General features: G+C 47.6%; 1 protein-coding gene across 4 annotated transcripts; it reads left to right on the plus strand.

The window, feature by feature from the left end:
* The first annotated feature begins 1745 nt into the window (after positions 1-1745).
* LOC134072404 (RNA-binding protein 33-like) lies at positions 1746-24281 on the plus strand. 4 transcript variants are annotated; one of them, XM_062529081.1, is made up of 18 exons: positions 1746-1853; positions 2596-2671; positions 2852-2900; positions 3527-3600; positions 3970-4276; positions 5488-5547; positions 6857-7019; positions 7751-7920; positions 10062-10224; positions 10681-10739; positions 14471-14573; positions 15056-15465; positions 16674-17078; positions 18456-18815; positions 19070-19663; positions 22187-22315; positions 23437-23474; positions 23732-24281. In XM_062529081.1, exons 1-18 carry the CDS (start codon positions 1835-1837, stop codon positions 23808-23810), a joined length of 3258 nt encoding a protein of 1085 aa, XP_062385065.1. In that variant the 5' UTR covers positions 1746-1834; the 3' UTR covers positions 23811-24281. The 4 variants fall into 4 exon arrangements, with proteins under 4 accessions (XP_062385065.1, XP_062385075.1, XP_062385090.1 ...); XM_062529091.1 differs by having other exon boundaries at positions 23440-23474; XM_062529106.1 differs by having other exon boundaries at positions 10062-10149.
* The last annotated feature ends 800 nt before the right edge of the window (positions 24282-25081 follow it).

The raw sequence follows: 25081 nt of genomic DNA on the forward strand, positions 1-25081 counted from the left end.
CTGTGGTTCTTTATGAATTCAGTCAAATTAATTAAACATATTACATATAGCCTATTCTCTATATATAAATTGACAGAATTGCTGACAACGTCCCTCTCAAGTGACTACTTCACAATAAATCTTTCTCAAATGCTCACTGTTTTTATATGCGCACACTGTGACAATCAATTGCAAACATTCTCCAAAATGCTGTCCTAATCTCAGATGTTCACCTCGATATACTCTGCATAATGTGTCTGCATGCAATCCCAAATTATTGGCTTTGAGTAATGATGTGTGGGTGAGTAGAAAAGTGTGATGCAGTTTGGGCTCACCCAGTAAAGTCATCAAAATGCTATACAATCTATGGGAAATAAGATTGATATACTGTTCTCCATGGATGCATCCCCTGCATCAGTATTTGCTCTGGATTGCCAAGTTAGCATTAATCAGGGTCTGATTCAGTGGTCCAAGTAAAATGCGATGACCAACGCCTTTAGCGCAGCTGGTGGATCTGTTTGTGAAACCAGCTCTCGCCTATGGTGTGGTGTGTAGGCCTATATGTAAATTCTACCATTGTCTTGCACTAGGTCTTTATTCATCTGTGGTATCAAAATCATGATCATGTGTCAAGCTGTTATGTATTGTATGTATATATATATATATGTATGTATATTGTATTATATACCATATAAGACCTGACTGACATCTGTATTAGCACTCTCTCAGAGTATATGGCACAGAGTCACCTTCAAATAACCTTCCCTATAAGGGTTGTGCAGGGTATGGGAAAATGCGGGAATTCAGCCTTTGAACCTGAGATATTTGTGTTCGCCATTCTAGGATAACTGAGTCAAAGGTCCTGACCTGGATTTAAAACAAGAAATTTAGCACACCTGCTACTTGGAGGCTATGTGGCCTGGTGGAAGATGGAGCCTGTTACTGAGGAAGATTCCCAGCCCTGTTGATTCCACCACATCCTTGCGTCCTTGCAACACAACAGAAACCATCTGCAACCACCATCTACAACACCAGTGCCTGCAAGAGAATCTGTCCGTCACAACTACATCAACTATCAACAGCCTAATGCATCATTAGTGCTGGCTAGAGAGCTCATCGCATCTTCTCTGCCACCAGCAAGAAGGGCTTCTGAGAGCCCGGGGGTCTCCTGCAGCCACTGGCCAGAGAGGCCACAACATTGCCATGAGAGCCTGAATCCTCTGCATCATTGCTGCCAGTGGAGACTCCCTGTGCTGTTGCTGCCACCTTGAAAGCTTCCAGTTCCTCCCGGAAATTAGATTAAACCACTGATAAAGCATTTACTCTATTACTGTAGGGCATTATTTTGTTATTAATGGATGGTGGTTTAAGCACTTGGGGATTTCTGGGTTTCCAAATGGAACTTTGGAAGAGTTTCATTCACTTCCCTATGGCCTAGTAATGATAGGTGGCCCAAACAAGGTAAACATGACTCATTTGAATAATCCTATTATTTTTCTATAAAGGGCCTAACTTGAAACCTGCAGTCTAACACTTCCCATGCTCACAAGATGATTTATCTAATAAAGATCATGACGATATTATTTGTCCATTTTTTAAGAGAGACTTGAATTTGCTCTCATACATTTTTTTTAGGTCAAACATCTGTAAAAAAAAGAAGAAGAAGAGAGTCAAACATCTACCCCAGGAAACGTAGGCGTAAGATCGTCATTCTAGATTTCTCACCCAAATCAACCCACAATCCCTCACACGTCAGTTCACATCACAGTGCACCAGGTTCACACATGGTCAAATTTTTCACACAGCAAACTCTGCGAAGCTGCTATTAGCGAGTTAAGTAAACTGCAGATGTGTCATGGCCAACGATCTCCAAGGTAATCTTAATGTTAAAATAGTTCAAAGGACGTTTACCCTTTTAGACAATTTTAAGCTAGCCATTTAGCCAGCCGGTTATGTTTCTGATCGATGATAGGGACGAGTGAATGGATGGGGATGATTAACCTTGTTATCCAGACGAGTCTGACATTTGAATATCATGTTTGTTTCTTGTCAGCCAGCTAACTGAGCTCATGCATTGAGCTCATGCATTGCATGAACATGGGAAATGCATCTTGAATATATTCCAGCGTTATCATGGTTGCTAGCTAGCAGAGACAACGTTGAGATGTCTGTCAGGGTCAGCAGTCAGCCTAATATAAGCAGAAATAGACAACAGAATGTTCGGCCATTAACAAAAACACATAAAGACATTTTACTTATTTTTCTGTAAACTCTGAAAGAGTTTAGAGTTTAGCGTAACGTTTAGAGCTTAGCTGTGTAGTTTCTCTGAACTCAGATTCTCAAGTTTCCATTCAGCATTCTAGCCAACAACAACACACTCTATTAACACACTCCATGCACAACTCCATGATGTATCAAGAATCAAGATAGTGTTGTCTTGAGTGGGTTATAGGCCAAGTGGACACACAAGAGAAAATCAGCTGATATTATGCATCGCTCGTATTTTCTTGAAGCAAATATGCCCCATATGTTCCTTTAGCAGTGCTTTAGCATAATTGTCAGCTGTTCTGTCTGCTTAAACACGAGTTTGGCCTTTACCCCCCCTGGTACCTGTAGATAATGAGTCAGATGTACATTACAAGCTTGGTCTTCAGCAGTCCCCCAGGAGGAGTGAAGATGAAGACTTGGACAGGTAAGCTAATGTTTCATTGTATGTCAGAAGCTCCAAGCAGACATGCCCTCCCATTCTGTAGACAGAAACATTATTTCCTGATGTATGTAAGATTGACCTTTTACTGAAGGTCATCACACTTTTATTTGAAAGCAAAACGCAGCGAATTGAAGAATTTTCCCAATATCTTTTCCCCTTAAGTGATTTGGATGTTTGTCTACTTGATGATGCCTCCTCTGACATCAGAAAGGTAAGGTATAGTACCTGGCAATCATTATAATGTGTTACTAATATAGCCTATATCTCTATATCATGTTTAATCTTCATTTCATGATGATTCCTGAGGTCTTCAGTTAATATCGGCAGTCAAACATTTGCAGCCTAGCTGAGGTGAAGTTTTGCCCGGGCCCCAGGGCTTGTGACAGGTGGTCTCTTCACAGGGGAAAGTGCCCTGCTTTTCCCACTAGTAACTTCATATGGTCTACTAACTATGTCCTGAGGCACAGTGGCCGTATGTGCCATAGACAAAAAGGGTTGTGCCACTCAGTGAAGAGACAGGGCGAGTGTTATGGTAGAACTGAGGAAATGAAGGAAGCTACAAGGTTTATAAATGATATCAGAGCCTCACTGTCAAATCAGATCAGTGGCGTTCTAGCACTTAAATCATATCACATATATTGACATTATCTTCTTACTTCACCATAAATGTTTCACATGGGTATATTGTTCAGATCAATGTGGATGTTGTATAAGATTATATGATTCTTTTATATAGTTTTGATGGGAAAAGGTCCATCCGTGTGAAAATGCTATCCAAGTCTTTATCTTGCCCTGTGAAGGCATTTGGCGAGTCCATTTTTGTACATTATTTCACAGAACATGTCTGACGTGCCGGATGAAGACCTGAGCGATGACCTTTTGCACAGCGATGAGGAGGAGCTAACGATCTGGTAAGATGAACTTTTCTGCTACCTGCAGCGGACCTGGCTGTTGTGGAGGAGGCTGAAAGGTTGATTCTCCGACACCTTCTCCATGTCGAGCTTTCTGACCAGAACAAGCATTCAGTGCTGAGCAAACACTTCAGAGGCGCATCGCCCATGATGAGTGTGTTATTTCTAAATGCCCTTATCTCGCTCTCTCTACTACCTGACAAATTGCCAAACAAGGATTACGTGGCTAGACTCAGGAGAGCTATGATAAGTAGATGCAGTTCAGGAATGATGGCCATTAGTCAATATTGTTTCTGTTTTGCCAGGTTCACATTGACAGAAATGTATTGCTCAGCTCATGCTCTGAACAAAGCTGTCCCCCTTTCACAGCTACAGTGATACAGTAGACAGCAGCCAAGTCACAACTCCTCTGAAGCCACCTCTGGAAACCCACAGAGAAATCACAGCTGAAATTGGAGCATCTCCTCTCTCTCCGGGGGAAGGGCCAGCGGAAGACCCCAGGGGAAGTGAAGAGCCACAAGGTAAGGTCATCTCTGGTCAAGCTGAGGAGAGTGGCCACAGCAGCGCTGCTGATGCCACAGCGGCCGAAGACTCATGCGCATGTGCCAGAGACCAGGAGAGCGAGGATGAGGCTGTGGACGTGGAAATCAATGAACCGTTCGATGATGAATTTCAAGTAAGTCCACACTGAGGTGCTGGTGTATCTCATCTCACAAGATAACATTGTTGTTGTTGTCTCTCCTCGGGCCGGTGGGGGTGGGAGGAGAGATTTGAAATCTCCCGTGGTCCCTTTGGGAGAGCGCCTGAGAGAGAGAGGGAGGCAGGCAGGTGGGGAAGTGGAGGGGGGGGGGGGCGCAGCGTGTGTGTGCGTGATGGAGAGGTGAAATTAGATCTATTATCGCTCCCTGACAGTTTATTTATCTGCGCCCTGACAAAGTTTGTGCTGACAGCTTGTTTGGCGGCGCTGGATTGCTCCTGTGTCGTCGGGCGCAGGCGGCAGCCATGAGCTCTGACCTTGAGCCCGGATTCCCGGCGGAAAATGCAACACTTTTGTGTCACTGGAGCGACGCGCTGCCAATTATCTCAGCTGGATAATGCGAGAGAGCCCGCTATCTAGGATTAGGCCAGATCTGATAGCGCTTATGCTCAGGTGAAAAGATTATTGACCTTTTTAAAAAGATATCCATGAGGCTTAGATACGGTGCAGGTAATTGATGCTTTTTTTAAGGCGCGTTCCTCTGCCCTTATATGGAATGAGCTGCAGAAAGAGAGGTCAGCGCATAGATGTTGGGAGGAAACGTCTGATGTGATTGATCTGTGAAGGGTCTGACTCATGGCAAATGATCTCCGCGATCAAGACATGACCTAAGCTGTCATCTGGCTTGTGATGAGGAGTTTAGGTCAGCAGTTCAGGGCACAGATGCATTCTGATGGCACAATATATGCTTTTTAATATAGAATATATTTGGTTTAGCTCAGTGGTGCATCCATGAGTAATGTATAGTCGCTTGGTTTACTTTGGTGTTTAGTGATTTTGGTACATGGAAAGTATGCGTTCAGCTTGACACTATCAGAGAAGAGACATGATTTTGCTGCAAAGGATAACCCTGACAAGATGACAAAAATCTCCTATGATAACCATCATTGACAGAAGACATAGTAACAGCACATAAAATGATTCCTGGATGATATATATATATATATACAGTGTGTGTGTGTGTATATATATACACACACACACACTGTATATATAGTTCCCTGGAGGCCAACAGTGGTGTGAGTTGATTGACAGACATCCATTGTGTGACTCAATGAGGCAGTATTACGCCCAAATGATGTACAGGAGAAATCTTTATTCTGCCGTTGCTTTGTTTAAATATATTCCAGGTCATCGAGATCAAAGAGCAGTCTGACCTAGAAGCATCCATCAAAGCTGAAATCACTAAGGTAGTGATGTTGTGATCTATCATTTATCTGTGCATTGTCCCTTGTATCCCCCCGGTACTCTTGGAAGGGTTAAGTGTTCATTAGCACAAGGGAAAAGTATTAACATGCACCAACTCGTTTTGACCCACCTGCCTTCATCAGGGTCTTTTTAGATTTGTTTAAGAAGGGACAGAAGGTCAGGTGTGTGGACTTAAGCATTGATTGAGTGAAGTAAGAATGCATTAGTATTCTTAAATGAGTGAGCCCCATATTATGGTAATTAATCTGATTATTGGACTCCTTGGGTATTAATAATTGTTGAACTTGCAAAGACACCAACAATTAAAACATCTTCCGTGTGCAGGAAGGCCAGACGTTTGCTTTTGTGTTGCATATAGGCTAGAGAGTCATTGTGATTACCCGTGGTAATCAGTTCAGTCCCAAGTTCAAAATGTTCTTAAAATGTCTATTTTTCATGCTTACAATTAACAATTTAGTTTTTTGAGACTGAAATGAGGTGTTTTTGCTCTGATTCAGAATCGACTTGTCTCCTTCATGGATCTGTCTGATTGATTTCATGTGATTGGCTGATGCTGGCCCTTAAAGCTCTGCCGTGTTGTTCCCTGGGTTAATTATTCTCCCCTGTCGTCCGCCACGTGCCTCTTCATCCAGCAGCCCAGGGCCTGTGAGGCCAGACACAGAGCCGTGATGAGTGGCTGCCCTGCAGATGGCATCTGGTTCACTGATAGACTCACAACACACACGCACACACACACAACACAAATGCACAGACACACACACACACACACACACGCACGCACACACACACACACACACACACGCACGCACAACAAACGCACACACACACACACACACACACACACACACACACACAAACATGCAACAAAAAAACATACATCACACACACACACACACACAGACCCGGGCCATAGCAGACGCGGTGCAGAGTGTGCTAGCCTCCATCTGTGGCGTTAGGCACCTCTGATTGTGTCAGAGCAGTCTGGACACAAAGGGCACAGAGAGAGAAGCGCCTGTGTGTGGGAGTGGAGTGGAGTGGAGTGGAGTGGAGTGGAGGGGAGGGGAGGGGAGGGGAGTGGAGGGTAGTGGAGGGTAGTGGAGGGTAGTGGAGTGGGTGTCTATATATCTGAAAAGAGTTGAAACCGGTGGAATGTGCGAATGAATGTTTGAACGAATGTTTGATCAAGGTCATTTTCATTACAGTTATTATTTTTGTGTATATTTCATTTCCTGTCCACGCTGATTAGGTCAGTTACGTAGATAAAAAATATGCCCTTTTTTATCCACTCAGGAGAGCTGTGATGATGATGAGGATGATGAGGAGTCCAACGAGGAGGAGGAGGAGGACGAGCAGCCCTGTCATTCCCGCTTTAAGAGTGAGAGGAAGGAGGGCATGGTGGTGGTGCGCTTGTCAGAAGGAGCTAGTCGCAGGAGAAACATTCCCGATACATTAGGTAAACCAGGTTCACACGGCGACGACAAAATAAAATACACTGGATGTTTCTTTTGTTTTTCTTGCTCCAGTTATCTTTTTTTTTTTACATCAGTAATGCAGTCTGTAAATTTGGAAGCTTTTGGCTGGGCCAGGGAGCACCCAAGTGAGCTCATCCTACTAGAAAAAACATTTAACCAAGACAAATTCCCATTTCGGGTCAAGTCAGAAATTTCTGTCGTCTCAGAACTTGTGAACATAAGTGACAGTTTATTTCCTGTGGAGAGATTGGTCCCATAGTGGCTGATTGGAGATGTCATCTGAAAGCATGCCGTTACTGGGGCTAGTGAAATAAATCCTGACAGTTGGTCTGAAGGAAGTAATTGCTGATTCAAAAAGGAGGGGGGAGAATGGCGGATGAAGCGGAATAATTTGATGTGTTGTTTTATACGTTTTCACATCCAATCTTTCAAAAGCCAAAGTGAGAAACAGTGGTGCCTTATTCCGTCGCTGTCTAGTCCAGCAGTCGCAGTGGTAGGAGCCTTCCTATTAAGTTGTAAGCTTATGATAATTAGGTTTGACCTATGAGTGGAGTTCTTACTCCACCAGTTAGCTGCTGTGTAATGTCTTAATATTCAACTCCGCACCGACGTTATATGTTGAGTTATTGTATTCTCCTCTCCTTTTTGTTTTTACTCTTTTTTTCTCCTCAAGGAAGTTCCTCCTAACACTTTTTTAAACATTGTGCTGCAGAGCTTTCAGGTTATTGCAAAACTGGAGCCAGGGACCCTGCACGCCGACACAGCACTTTTGGAGGGGCTGGGGGCCACCGAGCACCCTCCAGCTATCTGATGCTTAGCAGGACGGAAGTGAGAGTCTTCGACCCAAGGCCGCAACCCCAGGCTCAGCGGTCAAGTGTGCAGGTGAAATGCACGTCATTGACTGTCTGCCACTAAATGTTTTTTTTTTGCGACTAAAGAAAACACAAATGTGGGCTCTTTTTCAGCCTCTGCTCCTCCTTCTCTCACATGTTGTCTGTGCTGGTAGTGTGCTGTCAGTTTGTGTGTGCTGGTCTCTCTCTCTCTCTCTCTCTGTCCTTTAGCTCCTCCGTCCTTGTGGAAGCCATGGGAGTTTGCTTAGGGGAACGTCAATTACCCCCGCTCTCTTCGCCCATGCTTATCTGTGTTGATATATGGATTATAGCAAATAGCTTGGCAGTTGTCTGTGCGGAGCGCATTACATGAAATTAGTTTTGTGTTTTCTCTTGGATTTAACATACGGCGCTGTCTTTTTGTTGTGATTAGAATTTCTTTTCTTTTTTTTCTTGGAGCATGTAATTCCACCGAGGATTTTTTTTCCTTAAAAAAAAACAAAAAACAAATACAAAATCAAATCAAAACTTGTTATCAATTAAGAAACTTCATAATATGCGGATATATAAGTGTGACACATCGAACTCAAAATCAAAACTTAAAACACCGAAGTGAGCCATTTTGTTGGCGTTAAACAGCACTGGCATGTGGGCTGTCTAATTGAATGACGGCAGAAAGAAATCAATCTGCCGCCTCGGCCCCTAATGGTGACTGAGCTGTGCGGCGGGGACTTGAGAGAGCTGCTGTAATTGCTAATTTAGCAGGTCAGGCGAAGGTGAAACAGGAGTAAATTATGCGTCTGTGTCTCCCACACACACACACGCACACACACGCACACACATGCGCGCGCGAGTGTGTCGGCGGCGGCGGCGGCGACGACGCATTTGCATTCTGTGTGAGGCGCGAGGCATGTGGCTGGCTGCCTGTGCCACAGCGACAGGGGCCGCACTAACAGGCGTGGGTGGCAGGGAGACATCTTCATCTCCGCCGCCTCCGCGGCTCGTGACGGCGACAGGCCCGGCTCTGATCCCACACTAAACCTGTTGACTGCAGACATGTGCCCTGTGCTTTAGATCTCAGGCAGCTCTTATGGTGTTGGGGATGTTTTTTATCTTTTAAAGCTCCTTAACGGGAGTCTCTATGTGCACTCTCTGGTGGGGCTTGGTATTGTTTTAGATGGGGGGGAAAAAAGGCTAGCATTTCCTGGAAATGCAAGGCTGGCATATTAATTAACGTTTGACCTTAAACAGTAAAAGCCTCAAGTTGGCTTGAGGGCAAAGAATAAAATAAATATGTGAGCACGAGTATTGGAAACATGTTGAGGCCAAATGAGCCTTAACGTAGAAGAGTAAAAATAGAAAAAGAAGTTGTAGAACACAGAAAGAATAAGGGCACCCAAAAGCAATTGCAGTCGATCAGAAATGTCCACAGCTCGCCTGTCCCTCAGCTCCTCTCAGCTCTGTGAAGCTCCTTCAGCCGCTCTATCCAGCCCATCAACAGTGGTCTCTTCTCCTCTTCTCTTCTCTTCTCTTCTCTTCTCTTCTCTTCTCTTCTCTTCTCTTCTCTTCTCTTCTCGACTCTTCTCGACTCTTCTCTTCTCGACTCTTCTCTTCCTGACTCTCGGGTGATGCAATGAGACAGGCGGGAAGGAAGCTGAAACCTCTGGAAACACCATCTCGTTCTCATTCTCTCTTTCTTTCCTTCTTTCTTTCTTTCTTTCTTTCTTCCCCTTCCCCCTTTCCTGCTCTGTGTCATGCCTATGTGTTCTTTCACACTATTGCTGTGTAAGCTTCTTATCATCATGCTTTGTCTTGTCTTTTTCCTTGTAGGGATATGGTATCATGAGTTTTGTCTGAGCTCTATCAAGGTGCATAGTACCCTTGTCCCAGCAGTGAATGTCCTTCTCTTAGACCCTCCACCACCGAGCTGGACGAGCTGCTGGGCAGGCCTGTTGGCCTGGCATGGCATTGGCCCAGTGCCCGTTCAGTGGCTTTGCCACCTGTGTTTGTGTTTAGTTTGCTAACATTGGCCCACTCCCCCCACACTGCACCCTGTCTCTGCTCCCCTGTCTCTGGTAGGACTGCCGCTAGGCGTCTGCCACACGGTAGGAGGCCTGCGGCTCGTCATCTTCTCCCGTAACTTTTCTGTGCCGGTTTTAACCCGTTTCCCTGTGTTTGTGTCTGCTCTCACAGCCGCTGCCGCCGAGCTATCCACGTCCCCGGTTCCCTCAACCGCGCTACTTCAGCCCGCCGCAGGGCTACCGCCAGCCAGGCCACCAGGGTAGGGCTGCACCCCGGGGCCCCGCACCCTCAGCAGCCGTCCTCACTGGGCACTCCTCTCCTTGGGTCCGATCAGGTTCAGGCTCTTGGATTTTTATCATGTGTGGTGTCAGCAGGTTTCTCATCTTCTCCTTCCCCAAGTGCAGAGCTCCAGAAGGAGGTTTTCTGTTGTTCGTGTGGCAGGGGTTGTTATGTTTTTCGTTTCTTTTTTTAAATTTATTTATGTATTATTCAGATGGGATTTTACTTAAATTTATTTGAATTGATTTTAGACCCAACAGAGCACTAGAAAAATCATTCATGAAGGTGTCTCTCTTTTTTGGGGGACTTTTTGGACAATTTCACAGATATTGTACTTAATGTCGTATTAGATGTAGTCTATCTCACTGTCTACCTTGTAGGTGGCATTAAACAAATCTGTATAGCTTGTCAGATGTGATGAGAGTTGTCTTTGGTGTGCGAGCACTCTTGTTTTGGAGTGTGTGTTTGTGTCATACAGAGATGCTTAATGGGCTCCTTCCTCTCATTGCAGTGCCCTTGATGTCTGCACAAAGCCAGGCCAAGCCTGCTGTGGCTCCCCAGTGCCTCTCTGTGAGTAGCAGCTGCTCTCCCTTTTTCTGTGTGTGTGTGTGTGTGTATGTGTGTGTGTGTGTGTGTGTGTGTGTGTGTGTGTGTGTGTGTGTGTGTGTGTGTGTGTGTGTGTGTGTGTGTCTGTGTGTGCGCGTGTGTGTGTGTGTCTGTGTGTGCGCACATCCTCACAAAAGGAGAAAAAGAGGAGGGGTAGGTGTGTGTGTGTGTGTGCACGTGCATATATATATGTGTGTGTGTGTGTGTGTGTGTGTGTGTGTGTGTGTGTGTGTGTGTGTGTGTGTGTGTGTTTGCGTTTGTGTGTGTCATATAGCTATTAACCATCCCTGCCCTGGCTAAACACTGTTTGAGAATCTGTAAACATTGATGGGTGTCCCAGCACAACTGGAAATGTTTGATAGCAGCTTTAGGCACTTATGTTTATTTCATTTAGATGCAGGGGGGAGGGGGACTGTGAATTTGGCACAGCTATTTGAAGCACGTTTTTTTCCAGCCTAGATGCGTTCATTCTTCTCATAAAATCACGAAAAGCTTCCAAATAAAATGATTTGTCTCTTCCCCCTCAATTAGAAATACGCGAGTGCGTCCTCCAGCCGAGAGCCATGTGTTAAGTGTCACGTCCGTCCAAATGCATTTTCAAGCTGAAATCATTGATTTGTCACCACGGGCATCAGAAACGTCCAGGCTATGCTTTGCCTTGACCCTCTTTCTTTGGGATGTGTGTGCCTGATTGACATCTGCTGGCGAGGGGGGGCTCTTCCTGAAAGGGAGGCAGAAAATTGGGTTGCTCTCGGGGTCGCTGTGTCAAAGCCACTGCCCGGCCCGAGTGTCAGCCCCCTTCTATTCAGTCAGCCCCAAACGCTCCCCTGCTCCCCGCCGCATGTTTGCCAGGCCATTTATGCAGCCGAGTCCAGGGGCTGGGGCTCTCTCTCTCTCTCCGGCCGCATGTTTATCATTTCGCGGCGTTTTGGACGGTCTCTCGCCGCGGCGGAGGCGGCGAATCCCTGTCGCATCTCAACCAGCCAATCACAGCGCTTCCTCGAGGCCCGGCGCCGCGGTAGGATGCCATTTAGAATGCAGGTGACAAAATGCCCCCCAGAAACTTTCATTTGCCAGTGGGCATCTGATTAATCACGATTATCATACCATTATCATACAATCACACACTAATCGTACATGCAGGGCCCCATCTGCAGCCTGGGTGTGTACAGAATATTTTCCGCAAGGGGTAAAGCGAGAGGGTGAGCGAGTGAGGGGGAGGGGGAGGTGGGGTGTTTAAATATTAATCCTGCCCGTCATTGGAAAGTTCATTTAAAAAAAAAAGAAAAAAAATAGAAAAGGGCGAAACGGCATTGAGGATTTCATCAAATTGAAATGGATGGATTGCCTCCAGTGAATGATCTCATTAATTCCATTAATTGCGACACAGAATGCACCGCCTGCTGTTTGTTTGCAGTAAATGACAGCTCTGATTGTGCCGGACTCAGATAAGGGGTTTTGTGTGCGTGTGTGTGTATGCGTGTGTGCGTGCTTGTGTGTGTGTGTGTGTGTGTGTGTGTGCGCGCGCCCACGCTTGTGTCCCTGTGTGTGTGTGTGTGTGCACGCGCGCTTGTGTCCCTGTGTGTGTGTATGTGTGTGATTGTGTCCCTGTGTGTGTGTGTGTGGACGGGTGGATGCTTCACTAGTTTGCTGTATTGGCACTACTGAGGTGTCATAGGCTTTGCAAGGTGAGGAAAAACTGGCAGGGAGTTTTTTTTCTCCCCTAATCATGAGAAGTCCCTCAGGTGAGCATAATGAAGAGGGTGGCATATCATTACATTTCTGGATTGATTAGAATAATTTCTCACCTTCCAAGGCATGAAAAGGACCTGTAATTACTTTTTTTTTTTTTTACAACAAATGTTTACTACAGAATAGGATTTATTTATTTCTCTGAAATGAATGCAGTGAGTATATTTGCGTTGTTTGAGCGACTGCTGGGTAATTGAGTAGAGCCTCTACTCTGAGGTTTGCATGGCTCCGTAGGAAGGTCTGGTCCTGACGTGCGGCCCGTGCCTCTGTGGCGTTGGAGCGGATCCCAGACACAGAGCGGTGGCTAAGTGGAGGTGGCTTTAATGAAACGTGCCTCTGTTGTCCTGTGAATTGCCCGCCTCATTCAGTCTGGCGCAGTCAACTCCTGAGTCCAGCCCAGGGCCACAATACAGCCCCCTGCTGAATGGCCTCCCCCTCTTTCACTCTCTCTCTCTCTCTCTCTCTCTCTCTCTCTCTCTCTCTCTCTCTCTCTCTCTCTCTCTCTCTCTCTCTCACTCACTCTCGCTCTGTTTCTTGCTGCCACCCCAGCACTCTCTCTCTCTCTCTCTCTATCTTGCTGCTCCATCCCTGCTCTCTTTCTCTCTCTCTCTCTCTCTCTCTCTCTCTCCGCCCTTGCTCTTCTTTCCTTGTTTTCTCCCCTCTCTCACTCCCTCTGTCTCTCTGTCCCAGACCCACCCCCCCCCATTCCTCATTCCTCCATATCCTTTTTTTTTTTTGGTTCTCTCGCTTCCTCTGGTTTGGTGCGTCCGTCTCCCCGCTCCCCCAGCTCATGCCAGGCCAGTGAATGGGCACACGCGTAGTTATCAAATTCGCACAAGCCGCCCGCCCATTGTGGCGTCCTTTTAATTAAATCCTACTGGGGGCCGAGTGCGACCTTTCTGAGTGGGGAACTGATTACGCGGACAATGGCCGCTTATTCCTTCTCAACTCGCCATTCACTCGCTGTTGCATAGAGGCGCTGATTAACTTTGTGTTTGGGTCAGCCCGGCTTCCCTCTCTCCACTGTGAAGAGACGGGAAAAGTAATCAATTTTCATTTAGAATGTTGATTAGGCCTGATAGGGATCAGGCAATTAGCGGCAGGTAGGAAGCTGTAGAAACACCCGTACGCGATTCATTTCGAAAATGCACCGTGCGTGTGTGTATGCATTCATACTTTGTAGTATATTTTTTCGTAGTTATATTTTTCCGCTTTTTTTTTTTGCCCTTTATTGAGAAGAGAGTGAAGATCAGGAGATGAGTGGGAGGGAGATGGGGGATTGGGCTCGTGGAAATGTCCGCAGGCTGGGTTCAAACCTAGACCCGAGTGTTGTGCCGCACTATGGCTCACCAAGCCAAATGATTTCTTTTAATTAAATTATGGGCTATGTGTGTGCCCTTGCTTTGGTGTGTGTGCATGCATGCATGCATTGCTTGCCATGCATGTGAATACTGCATGCGGTTTAGTTATAGGTCATGTGTTGCTTAAATGTGCAAAACTGCCTGTAGAATTATGCATATGCCTTGTGAGATTTAAGATCGAGTTCACCCAGTGCTCACTTTTCTTTTTAATTAGCCTTTAATTGCACATTTGAGGATGACTATGAAAATTATCTTACAGATGGGTTTGTTTGCATCTTCAAGAATTCTGTCCAAAAAGATGCTGTGTCTGTTCTGCCAAACCTTTATGTTTGTGTGTACTGTGTGTGTGTGTGTGCGTGTGCGTGTGCGTGTGCGTGTGCGTGTTCTCTCATCTGAGGTTTTATCCCGTTGTGGCATGTTTACATGCCCTTTGTATGTGTGTGTATGTGTGTGTGTCTGTCTGTCTTTTAAACTTTGTTGTGTCTCTTTGACTGTTTAATTTAATGTGTGTGTGTGTGTGTGTGTGTGTGTGTGTGTGTGTACATGTATGTGTGCTTGCCCGCTCACGTTCCTCATCCTCAGGGGGTGTCTGCGGCGGGCCCGTCTCACTTCCCCCGGCCCCCGCGGTCCCAGCATGCAGAGCCCTGGAGGGGACAGGCGCCCCCAAAGGAGAGGAGCAGCAGCGGTGAGTACCCCCCCCCCACCACCACCACCACCACATGCACACACACACACACACACACACACACACACACACACACACCCTCCCCATCAAAAATACATAAGGCCCCCCCACCCCAGCAGGGGGGACACCTCACGGCAGCCCGGTCGTTTTATACGGCGGAGGGAGAGACATTAGGACGGGATGCCCCACTGCACCCTGGGAAATGTTCAGCATACTGCTTCACAGCAAACATTATGTACATAGAATTATGGGGGAGCGCGTTGTTGGCCGTGCGCACGTGCGCATTACGGGGCCGCGCTCAAGGTATGGCTACTCCCCGGGCCCCGGCGGGACGCAGCCGGGCTGCCCAAGGTGTGAGCAGAAGTTGAGATGTCACATCAGATCAGCTGAGATGTGGCAATATGGCACCACATGCTCACTTCCTCCTTTTTTGTCTGTTTTTTTTGTCTCCCCCCCTCCCCCCCTCCCCTGTCCTTTCAAAGAGCCCCAGGTCCCCGGACAGCATATGCTTGATCAGTGGCGCTGCCCTCGTCCGCTGGACTGCAGTCCCAGGGTCCCCGGCCCCCGGTCCCTCAGGAGGCCGCCACCTCTGCCGAGGCCGCGGTTGGAGCAGAGGCCGTGGCTGGGCCCGGCGCTGGAGCCTGGGCCTGGGCCGGGGAGGGAGATGGGGAGGCAGGCCGGGCTGGGGCAGCCTCTAGCGGGGCACAGGGAGCCCCTGAGGCCTCCCCTTCCTCCACCGCCCCCCTATGAGATGCTGGTGGCTCTGAACTCAGGGCAGCACCACTCCAGACTCTTCCTGCCCCGGGGTCAGGTGTCGCCCCGGTCCTGCCCCCCCACCTCAGAAAAGCCTACAGCCACTCCCTGTGTGACTGTTCATCCTGCCAGGTCTAAGGTAGTCAGTGTTGCACTTATACATATACATACATATGCATGCATACATACATACATACATACATACATACACATGCCTTTCGTGTCTTCATCAAGAGCCCATATAAGCGTAAGAATTCACGCTTTTATGTGACATTTTTAGTGGCAAATATTTCTTTATGACAAAACCTTCCTGCGTAATGATTTGCTGGGCTGTGATCCATACTATGAAAGCAGTTATCACACTGGCATGTTCTGGGTGCCAGCGTGACCCAGTGCCCCAGAGATCAGGCGTGCCACTCCAGTGCCACATCTAATGAGTATGAGTACTAGAGGCTTGACTGCCCTCTAGTGGCAGAATTGGCTGCTCGCTCATCTTTTCTGAAACGTGCCTGTAACGCTCAGCGAGTTCATCTTGGAATGGCCTGTCATGTATCCGTTGAAAGTGTGAATGCAGGAAAGCTGGGGTGATCTGGATCAAATATATTGGGTTTGTATGTAATGAAAAGCAAATACACTTGGTAGTGAAATATGGTGAATATTCAAAATTGTGTGCACAGGGATTTAGAGTACCGAGGTTAAACTAGATTACGGGACACTGTATTGAGTGTGGGGTCAGATATAGGCGCTGAAAGTCGGTCACTGTAGTCGGTCACTGCACCACGCCGGCCAAGCGGCTGTCGCCGAATCACCAGCTGCTGCCAGATCAACACCTTTATCACCATACTCACACCAGCTGCCACGGCAACAGCACCAAACCACACCCCCCAGTTTGCCTTCTGCCTCTATCTGTCCAATCATAAAGCACCCTGCAGTGCCTACCCCTTTCTTCACACTGCCTGAATTAGGCACAGAGGAGTGATGATTTATTTATCTCTCTCTCCCTCTCTCTCTCTCTCTCTCTCTCTCTCTCTCTCTCTCCCTCTCCCTCTCCCTCTCCCTCTCCCCCTCTCTCCCTCTCTCTGCCAAACGGACGCAAATTCACAAATGACGTTATCTCTCTGGCGGTGAAGCATTTTACTGCCAAATGTTCTGGTTCTTGAGTGTTCATTGTTGTGTAGAAGTGCTTATGATCCAACTCATCAATTGAGTGTCACTGTTCGGCGTGATGTTTCACATCGGTCCTGCAGTTGATATGTACCATACATGAAAATGAAGATGACCTTTTACAAAATGTGCTGCAAAGGCTGAAAACAAAATGCACCCCTAATCAGTCAGTGATTGTCACAGGTCACACCTTGCTTTACCAAGCCGAGTACCTTTGCTGGTGCGGCGCCGAGGGTCCAGTTCACCCAGAGTCCAGTGCAGACCCAGGCCCAGGTCCAGCCTCGTCCACGGGGTCCAGCCTGCGGCACGGACGCCTTCTCGCGTCCGACTCTGGCGCCGGCGGCGCAGGTGAGGCCCATCGCGAGGGCCGAGCCCAGTGCCAAGCCCGCGGCGGTTGCCAGGGGAGCGAGCGCCACGGCCGTGCCCGTGCCAGCGCGGCGTGCCAAGGCGGAGGCGGCTGCCAGCGCAGCTCCGGAGCCCCGGACCCCCGTGAGGAATGCGGGTCAGAAGGTCAAGGAGGAGCCCCCGTCTCCAGTCCGATGGGCCCGGAGCCGCCCGGCTGAGGCCAGTGTGAAGGCAGAGGAGAAGGTCAGTGGCTATCTCAGCCCTCTCAGGGTCAGTGGGCCTCCGAGTTGGCAGACCAGCTCTTACGAGTCACTGGGAGAGCATTTTTTTTTTCATTTTGGTGTAATCTTGAGTTCATCTTTACCCAATGCAAGCGCAAAGAACTGGAAGAAGAACTGAGAGAAGTGAATTATGAAGGCCTCTTGAATGTCAAGTCTGGGGAAAAGCTTGCGTTGTGTCGGCCGTTGACGAACAGTTTCATGAAGTTCCGTGTTTATTTTTTAACATTTTCATCCTTTTACGATAAAAGCCGGTAAACTGAGCCAGGTGAGGTGGGGGGTGACAGCAGAGGACTGCACATCCGACGAGAGTCCTCAGATGTAATCACGGGAGTGGTGTAGAGTCTCTGAAAGAGGCCCGTGAGGAAGGTCCTGTGACGGAGCTGATGGGTGGGCTAATAGAGTCCTGACTTCCCTCCGCAGTCAGCTCAAGGTCAGGCGGATCTGCTGAAAGCTGGTCATTAGACCCAATTATTAGCTCGGAGAATGCACTCGCCCGAAAATCAATAGCCTTTTCTGCAGCCCCTTTCACAGGGCGCGGCTGCCAATCAATCACTCCCGCCCGCCAACTGCCGCCGCCGCTGCCAGTCCACCCCGTGATCCCCCCCCGGCGCACGGTCACGTTCCAGCATTGTCAGTGACCTTCCCAGCACACCAGCCCCGTGATAACATGCACTTGGCAGGGGAGGTGGGAGGGCGGGGACCGAGAGAAAGGCAATGTCACTGTTTTTTGACAATGTCAGTTATTTCTTTAGATGACTTTGAAATATCTAGCCGGCTGCACGCACTAATGCTTCCTAGGTTACAACCTTGAACATGAAAGGGATGAGAAGCTTATTGTGATTTTGTGTAGGGAAATGTTCTTTATTGTTTCTGCGGTAGTCCTTTTATGCTGAGCAAATTAACTTTTGTTCTGTTTCATTGCTAAAATGTTGCTAGACATAAGCACATTAACTTGTGTCACACTGAATTAATTGATATTATCTAACTCGCTAATTGAATTGTTAAAGCTTGAAAAAGAACAGACCATGAAAATGTAGAGATCTGGCAATTCACCCCATACTACATGAAATTACTTTGTAAGGAGTGAAAAGTAACAACTAAACTACAATTATAGAAACTTTGAGTGTCATTCTAGAGCAAAACATTTCAATCATCCATATTCCGAATGGATAATGATATTCATGCTTTCAATGTGTTCTAGATAGACAGCGCTAGATAGCGCTTATGTCATGTACATCCCAGCAACAGGTTTTGTGATGACCAGTACAGCTCATTCACAGCTCTACTTCCGCTATGTGTTGATTGTAATGTGTTGCCTGTCCCACTGCTGCCCCGGCAGGAGGATGAGGAGACACGGGCCTACAGGGAGAAGATCGAGGACCAGAGGAGGCGGAGGGCGGAGGTCCTCCGTCAGAAGGAGCTGCGCAGGCAGCTGCAGGCTGAGGAGAAGCGCAGGGCCCTGCAGGAGTCCACCAGAGTGCAGCGGGAGGGCCAGGGCCAGGGCCCGGTGGAGCAGCAGAGGTGGCCCAGGGAACACTGCCAGCCGTGGGAAGAGCCGTGGGAAGAGCCGTGGGAAGAGCCGTGGGGCCAGGCGTGGGCAGCGCAGCCCTACCAGCACGCTCAGCAGGAGTTTCCTCCTCCACCACCATCTCCATCTCCACCTCCATGTCAGTTTGACTCTGAAGATACATTTTTCCAGGTAAAAGCACATAGTCCCAGAGAAATGTTCTCTGCATCTGTTTTGTTGGTTTTTGTACAAATGAATGTTTGCCCTCTAGCCTATAGTGTGCATATATCACCATCCTTTCCACGGTTCCATCATTTTCTCAGCACGGAGAAACTTTGGCTCTAGGACACCAAGTCCTATAACCTAATAGCCATCTCTCCTTGTCCGGTGTTCTGTATTTGGCTGGCACAGAGTGATTTTATCTTGAGGGTTTATTTCCTCCAAAGGGGCCAGACAACATGGGACCTGTTGACTTTAGAGAGGTACCACAAGATGGACCATTCCTAGAAGGACCAGTCCCTTTCCAGCAGAGCGGGCCAGCACAGAGCTGGACTGACCGTCTCCAGTCCAGAGTCCGGCCTCCAAGTCCACAGAGGCAGTCATGGGGGATTCAGCGACACATAGTGCAGGAAGACCGACCCAACGCAGAGCTCCGACTCGGGCCACCCTCCCCAGACGCGACTCCTCGGAGCCTCCAGGGTCCTATCTCCTGCCAGCCCCGGCCCCAGCTTCAGGCGATGCCCGCGCCCCCGGAGCTCCTGGAGCAGCCGAGCGACTCCGTGGAGCTCCTGTCGGACGGGTTAGAGTCTGGCCGGTGGCCGCCGTTGGATCCGGACGAGCAGTGCTGGTTCCGGCCGCCGAAGATCTCCGCTCCCCCGTGGAGGCCCCGGATGCGGATGCAGCCGTGGGTGAGGGCGGTGGAGCAGGAGCCCGTGCTGCCCGTCAGGCCCTTGCTCAAGAGGACCGTGGCTCAGAGAGAGGACCACGGTGAGGACGAAGGCCGGCCGCCGGTGAAGGTCATTCGACACATCACAACAGAGGTCAGTCTGTGTGTATGGCCACTGCATGTCAGGGTCTTTACTTTATTATCTCAAACGTTTTTTTGAAGAACAGTGGCATGGGTTGTATCAAAGAAATATATAATTTCCTGAAAGAAAACGATTAATATTTCCGAGAGGAAATTATTTGTCAGGAAATTCTGAAGTTGTTTTTATCTAAAATAAGTAAAAAATGTGCTCCTAACCCTCAATCTCACAACTAGCACTTGCAGCTAGTCCCCCAGGATCCCCCAGCTTTCCCCCCAGGATCCCATTGTTTAGGCACAAAGCTCACCTTAGCTCTGTTGATGTTCAGTGTGGGCTGTTTTGCTGTTGTTGTAAATTGCCTGTAAATGAGTTGTGTAAGGTGATGTGTTTATTTTCATCTAGCAATTTTATTTTCCATAATTTGAGCTGTTGCCTCAGATTATTCAAATTGTTGCTCGAAGACATAGTGGCAGGAAACGTCCTTTTGTTCTGTATTGTCTGGTGGGACTCGGCTTCCAGAGGTGTTACAGGTACCTTCTGGTACAATTATTTGTATTTTTTTCCATTGCTATCTTCTTCATTCAAGCTCTTTCATCTCTACGCAAGGCCTGTATGCTCTGTGACTGTTCACATTGAGCTTTATAACCAGTGCCCTCTGCTCAAGGTGGGAGTTTTCCTCTAGGTGTTCTTTCATCTCTTTTTAAACCTTGTAATTTCCTCTTAGTGACACACACTGTTGCTAAGCACGCAGCCTTTTACATGCATTGTGGTGGTGCTCAGATCTCCCCTCCCCTCCCCACCCCACCCCACCCCTCTCCTCCTCAAAGGCATCCTGAGAAGAAAAGGCAAGTGTTGCGGCGGCTCGGCTTTGAGCCGCGATGAAGATAACATGGTGTCAGTCTTAATAGCAGGGGAGTGCGGGAGGGATGTCTTTGCAGAGGGGAAATATCTGCAGGCAGCCAGATCAATGACGTTTGCCTTTGACATGCCAGCGCGCAGGCCGGGGCTGAAAGACAGCTCGGCGAGATGTTACCTAGGGGACATTGTTTTGCTGTCAGTCTCGGCAGCCCCTGACAATGTTATCTTTCTCCCGCTCTCCACTATCAAGTATCTTGCAGGTGTGCAGAAATGGATGCCCCCCCCCCCCCACCCCCAAAGACGTGCAATTAATCTTCTATGTGCGTGCGTGTGTGAGTAGCGAGCGAGCAAGGCGTTTGTGTGCCTGTAATACCTATTAAGAGCGAGTTGCCAGTTTGGCGGATTTGGCTTGAAGAGCTTAGCTGCAGATAAGGGAAATTAATTTTTCATCAAGAATAATAGAGGTGCGACGCTAACAGGCCGTTAACAATGCGCCGTCTTACAGCAGATGGTGAATTTGTCAAGTGTTGTCACTCCAGGATAATGCGTCTTACGAAGTGACTGGTATCAATGAGGGGTGTGATTTGCTAAGGACAGGGATTAATCAATTTACCCAGCGCTGAGACCAGCGGACCACAGATACAAGTTTTTTTTTCTCCTGTGTTTTCTGTGGGATATGGAAGATGTAATACGCCCTTGAATGAATAAACACGAATACACTGAATAAACACGTGCAGGTATTTTGCCTGGATTAGAAGCCAAATGTTTTTTTTGTGTTTGAAGAAGTAATATTGGAACTTGCAGTGGAGCAGCAGACTATGGAGAAATGGTTTCTACAAGAGATCCGTTAGTCATAGCAACCTGGGCTAGTTTTAGAGTTTTAAAGCTTAGGTCACAGTGACAGGATAAAAACAAACCAAATAGACCAAATAGGAAGCTCTCTACATGATAGTGATTGAGCCCACTCAAACTGCTCCTCACTTGGCATTACGTTCTATATGTCACACAGTCTCCCTTTTCCATCTGTCTGTTGAACAAAACATGTAAATTGAAAATAATTTGCTGACGATCTAACGCTCTGTCAGACGGGTCACTCCTGTCCTGTTCATTGTATATCACGTTGCATTGAGAAAAGCACTGAACCTTGTGCTTTGACTTCACCGCTCAATACAGGTGGATGGAGGACAAGAAAATATGCATCAGTCAGGCAACATGGCAGGACCCATATGGTTGTTTATTGGTTATCATGTGCTGTGTTTTTGGTGGTGTTGGTGGTGTGTGTGTGCACAAGCCATAAGGCCTGCCGCAGGATGGGAAGGTCGTGAGGACACACAGACTGCTGCTGGGAGTTGCTCTGTGTAGGGGGTAAACGCTGGAGGCCAGTTGGAGCAGCTTCTCTGAGAGTTTGAAGCGGTTGAAGACGTCCTCTGTCTCGCTCCCCCTGCCTGTTGGGCTAATCTAATGAAAATTGCGTTAGACCGATGGAAACTGACAGTTCCGTTGCAGCCGGTGCCAGTCTCCTCTGCCACCTTCCCCCCCTGTTGAAGCTCCAGGGCAGATCCACAACCCTGAGTGCTGGGGGTTCTGGCTTTGTCTGTGTTGGCAGTAGGGAGGAGTGTGTGTACAGGTCTCAGAGGCTCTTTGTCTTTGTGTGTGTGTGTGTGTGTGTGTGTTTCAAAGGAGGAGCACAGGGCACAGTGCTTCAGCACCAGGGATATTGCTATGAAACATCAACACCACCTGAATGTGACCAGACTCATTACTGTGGGAAGACCTCTGCAACATCAGCCTGACCAACTGCAGAACATGGTATGTGTGTGTGTGTGTGTGTGTGTGTGTCTTCTGAATCCATTCAAACTGTAGCAATACTGACATCATGATTACTGACACTAGCAATTTCCATCGCTCTCAAATAAATGGCATACCTATTGTCAACAAAATCCTCTTCTACTTGAACTGAAGTGACCTTCCTGTCAACACATAGTATGACCAGTAAATAACTGACTTTAGGCGCATTGAGTAGCCTAGCCAACCCCCCCCCCCCCCCCCCCCCAATTGCCATATCATCACCAGAAGCAGAAGGGCACACTAGTGGGCTCTTCTGTGGCGTGCGGGCGGGGCGGGGCGGGCAGTGCTCGCGGCAGGTCGTTGTTGAGGGAAGCAGATGAGCCGGAGAGGGCCAGATGGGCAGTGGCTGCCTGGCGCTCGCTAGGCAGGACGGGGCAGAGCAGCGGGCGGGGCGGCCAGGAGAGGCGGCGCTGGCGGAGGCGGAGGTGGAGGACGCGTGCCCCTGCTATGTGTCAGTTGAAGGGCTTTCTTCATCAAGCGCGGCGCGAGGCGGCTCTAGGAGCGCAAACCTGCTGATGCCAGTCCGTCTGCACTGAGCGGAGGCAGAGGAGCAGCCCCCACAGACCCACGCCCGCTGCAGCCTCCGTGGGGTTGAGATGGTAGAAATACTGTATGCCCACGGTCTGACCTGCAGCAACAGAATGTCGGACTCTCTAGCAGTGCCTCGTTCTCGTCACTTGGCATGATAACTGCACCTAATGGTCATTTTGTTGTTTTGTTTGTACTCGGCCTGATAGCCAAAGCTATAGACTGTACAACCAAGATGCATCAAATTTACTATATGCTGTACATTTACTACAAATTACTATACACAATATAGTATGCTATACAATTACTCACACCCTGGCTACACCATATTCGGTCTTGAAAGAGATATAGTTTGTGAGCATTTCACTAATCTCAGCGGATTGCCTTCTTAGCATCACCACTTTTCAACTGAATTGACCAAAAGTATTGCATTCTGCTTTTTTGGGTGATGTCTCACTCCCACCTCTGATCCTGTGGGAGCAGGGCTGGTGGGTAGTGTTGGTGGGCTTTTGATTGGCTGACATCTTTGGGTCTGTGTCCATCTTTCCTCCCAGCAGGACATGGATGACGGAGGGGGCGTAGACTGTCACATGTGAGTACATCCTCTCAAATGGACAGTTTTGTGCCAGTGTATTAATCCTATTTATAGCCCTTATTAACCTACAGTAATAATGTACACCTGCTCAAAGTCCTTTTGGTGTTCACTGACACACACCGGCAACCAACCAGTCGTGATACTTTGCGTAAATGTATCATTATCTGAGTACTCTATTGTTAGCATGTTTGCTATATTGAACAATATATCTTGTATATTGATTATTCTTACTTATTTTGACCTGTCTCATACAGGCATGAGCGCACTGGATTTTGGAGACGGTGCACAAATTCATTGACAAACTCCAACTTGATAGTGAAGATCAATTATTGAAATGACCCAAGATTACGGCATACTTCTGGAGAGCACAAAAGCACAAGTCATGAGAGAAATGTCCCATTTAAGTGTCGTTTCTGCAAGGCCTCAGAGGCTTATATTATGTTAAGATTTTGTCACTTATTTCTGGAAATACCTTGCTGCAGTTTTATGTTCAAGGATGTCTATTTAGTTGAATATGCTAAAAAAAACGGTCTTGTGTTTCGAGGGAAGATGTTTGTTTTTGCAAATACTGTTAAACTGGACACGCATGTGTGTTGAGTCTTCTGTGTCCATTTTATTTGATACTCTGCTTTTTATTGGGTTTATCTTTTAGTATTAATGGCTTTATTGTGTTGCTGTTTTAGGAGGTAAAAAAAAAAGACAAAATTGCATGTAGTTCTATGTGGATGGCACTTTTATATGTTAAATGTTTTTATTTATGTTGACAACTGTTTTTGTTTCCCTCATGTTTGTATTTGCAATTCATTAAAACATGCAGGGTATTCCTTAAACTCTTCACAGCTCTTGAGTTACTGCGCGATTAGTGGGCACTCTTCAGAGTAGTGCTGCCTCTTCAGGAAACCCTTGATGGTCTAAAACGATAAATCCGATCTGTTTACATGTACACATGCAGTGGTGTGTATGTGTAAATGCTCTGACCATCTCTGAACACAAAGCATATAATAAGCCTCTGTCATTTTGTGTCCTCACATGAGATGCCTCTCATTTAGACTTTATACATTCTCCCTCGCTCCTCGGGCCTCGATCCTCACTGATGTACATAAAGAATGATGGGGCGGCAACAATGATAGTCTATCCCTTCGTCTATCTTTCTTTATGTAGATCGGTGAGGATCGAGGCCCGAGGAGCGAGGGAGGACGTATAAACTCTAAATGAGAGGCACCTCATGGTTTTGATTGATGTGCTGTGGTGTATTGTTTCCAGAACCATCACCAGAGGGCAGCATTTAACAATATTTATACATTACCTGTCCTGCAGTTTTTCGGTATCTGTCGCCACCCTGTGGCATTGAAGAGCTTGACTGGCTAATAGACTCTTTTCAGTGGTAAGTTCAGATTTTTTCTGATTGATCTGGCCGGGTTGAGAGATATCCTAAGAATAATCTTAGATATCTTGATTGCGTGAAATGTGTAATGTATAGAAGGTGAAATATGAGTATTTTGGACCTTTTGTTACCAATTGCACGCAAGGCAGCATGGCTATTGCATGTAGTGGCAATGGCATGTAGTGGCAATGGCAATGGCATGGCTATGGCAATGTTGAGG

Source organism: Sardina pilchardus, chromosome 2 (assembly GCF_963854185.1).
Source record: "Sardina pilchardus chromosome 2, fSarPil1.1, whole genome shotgun sequence".
NCBI lineage: Eukaryota > Metazoa > Chordata > Actinopteri > Clupeiformes > Clupeidae > Sardina > Sardina pilchardus.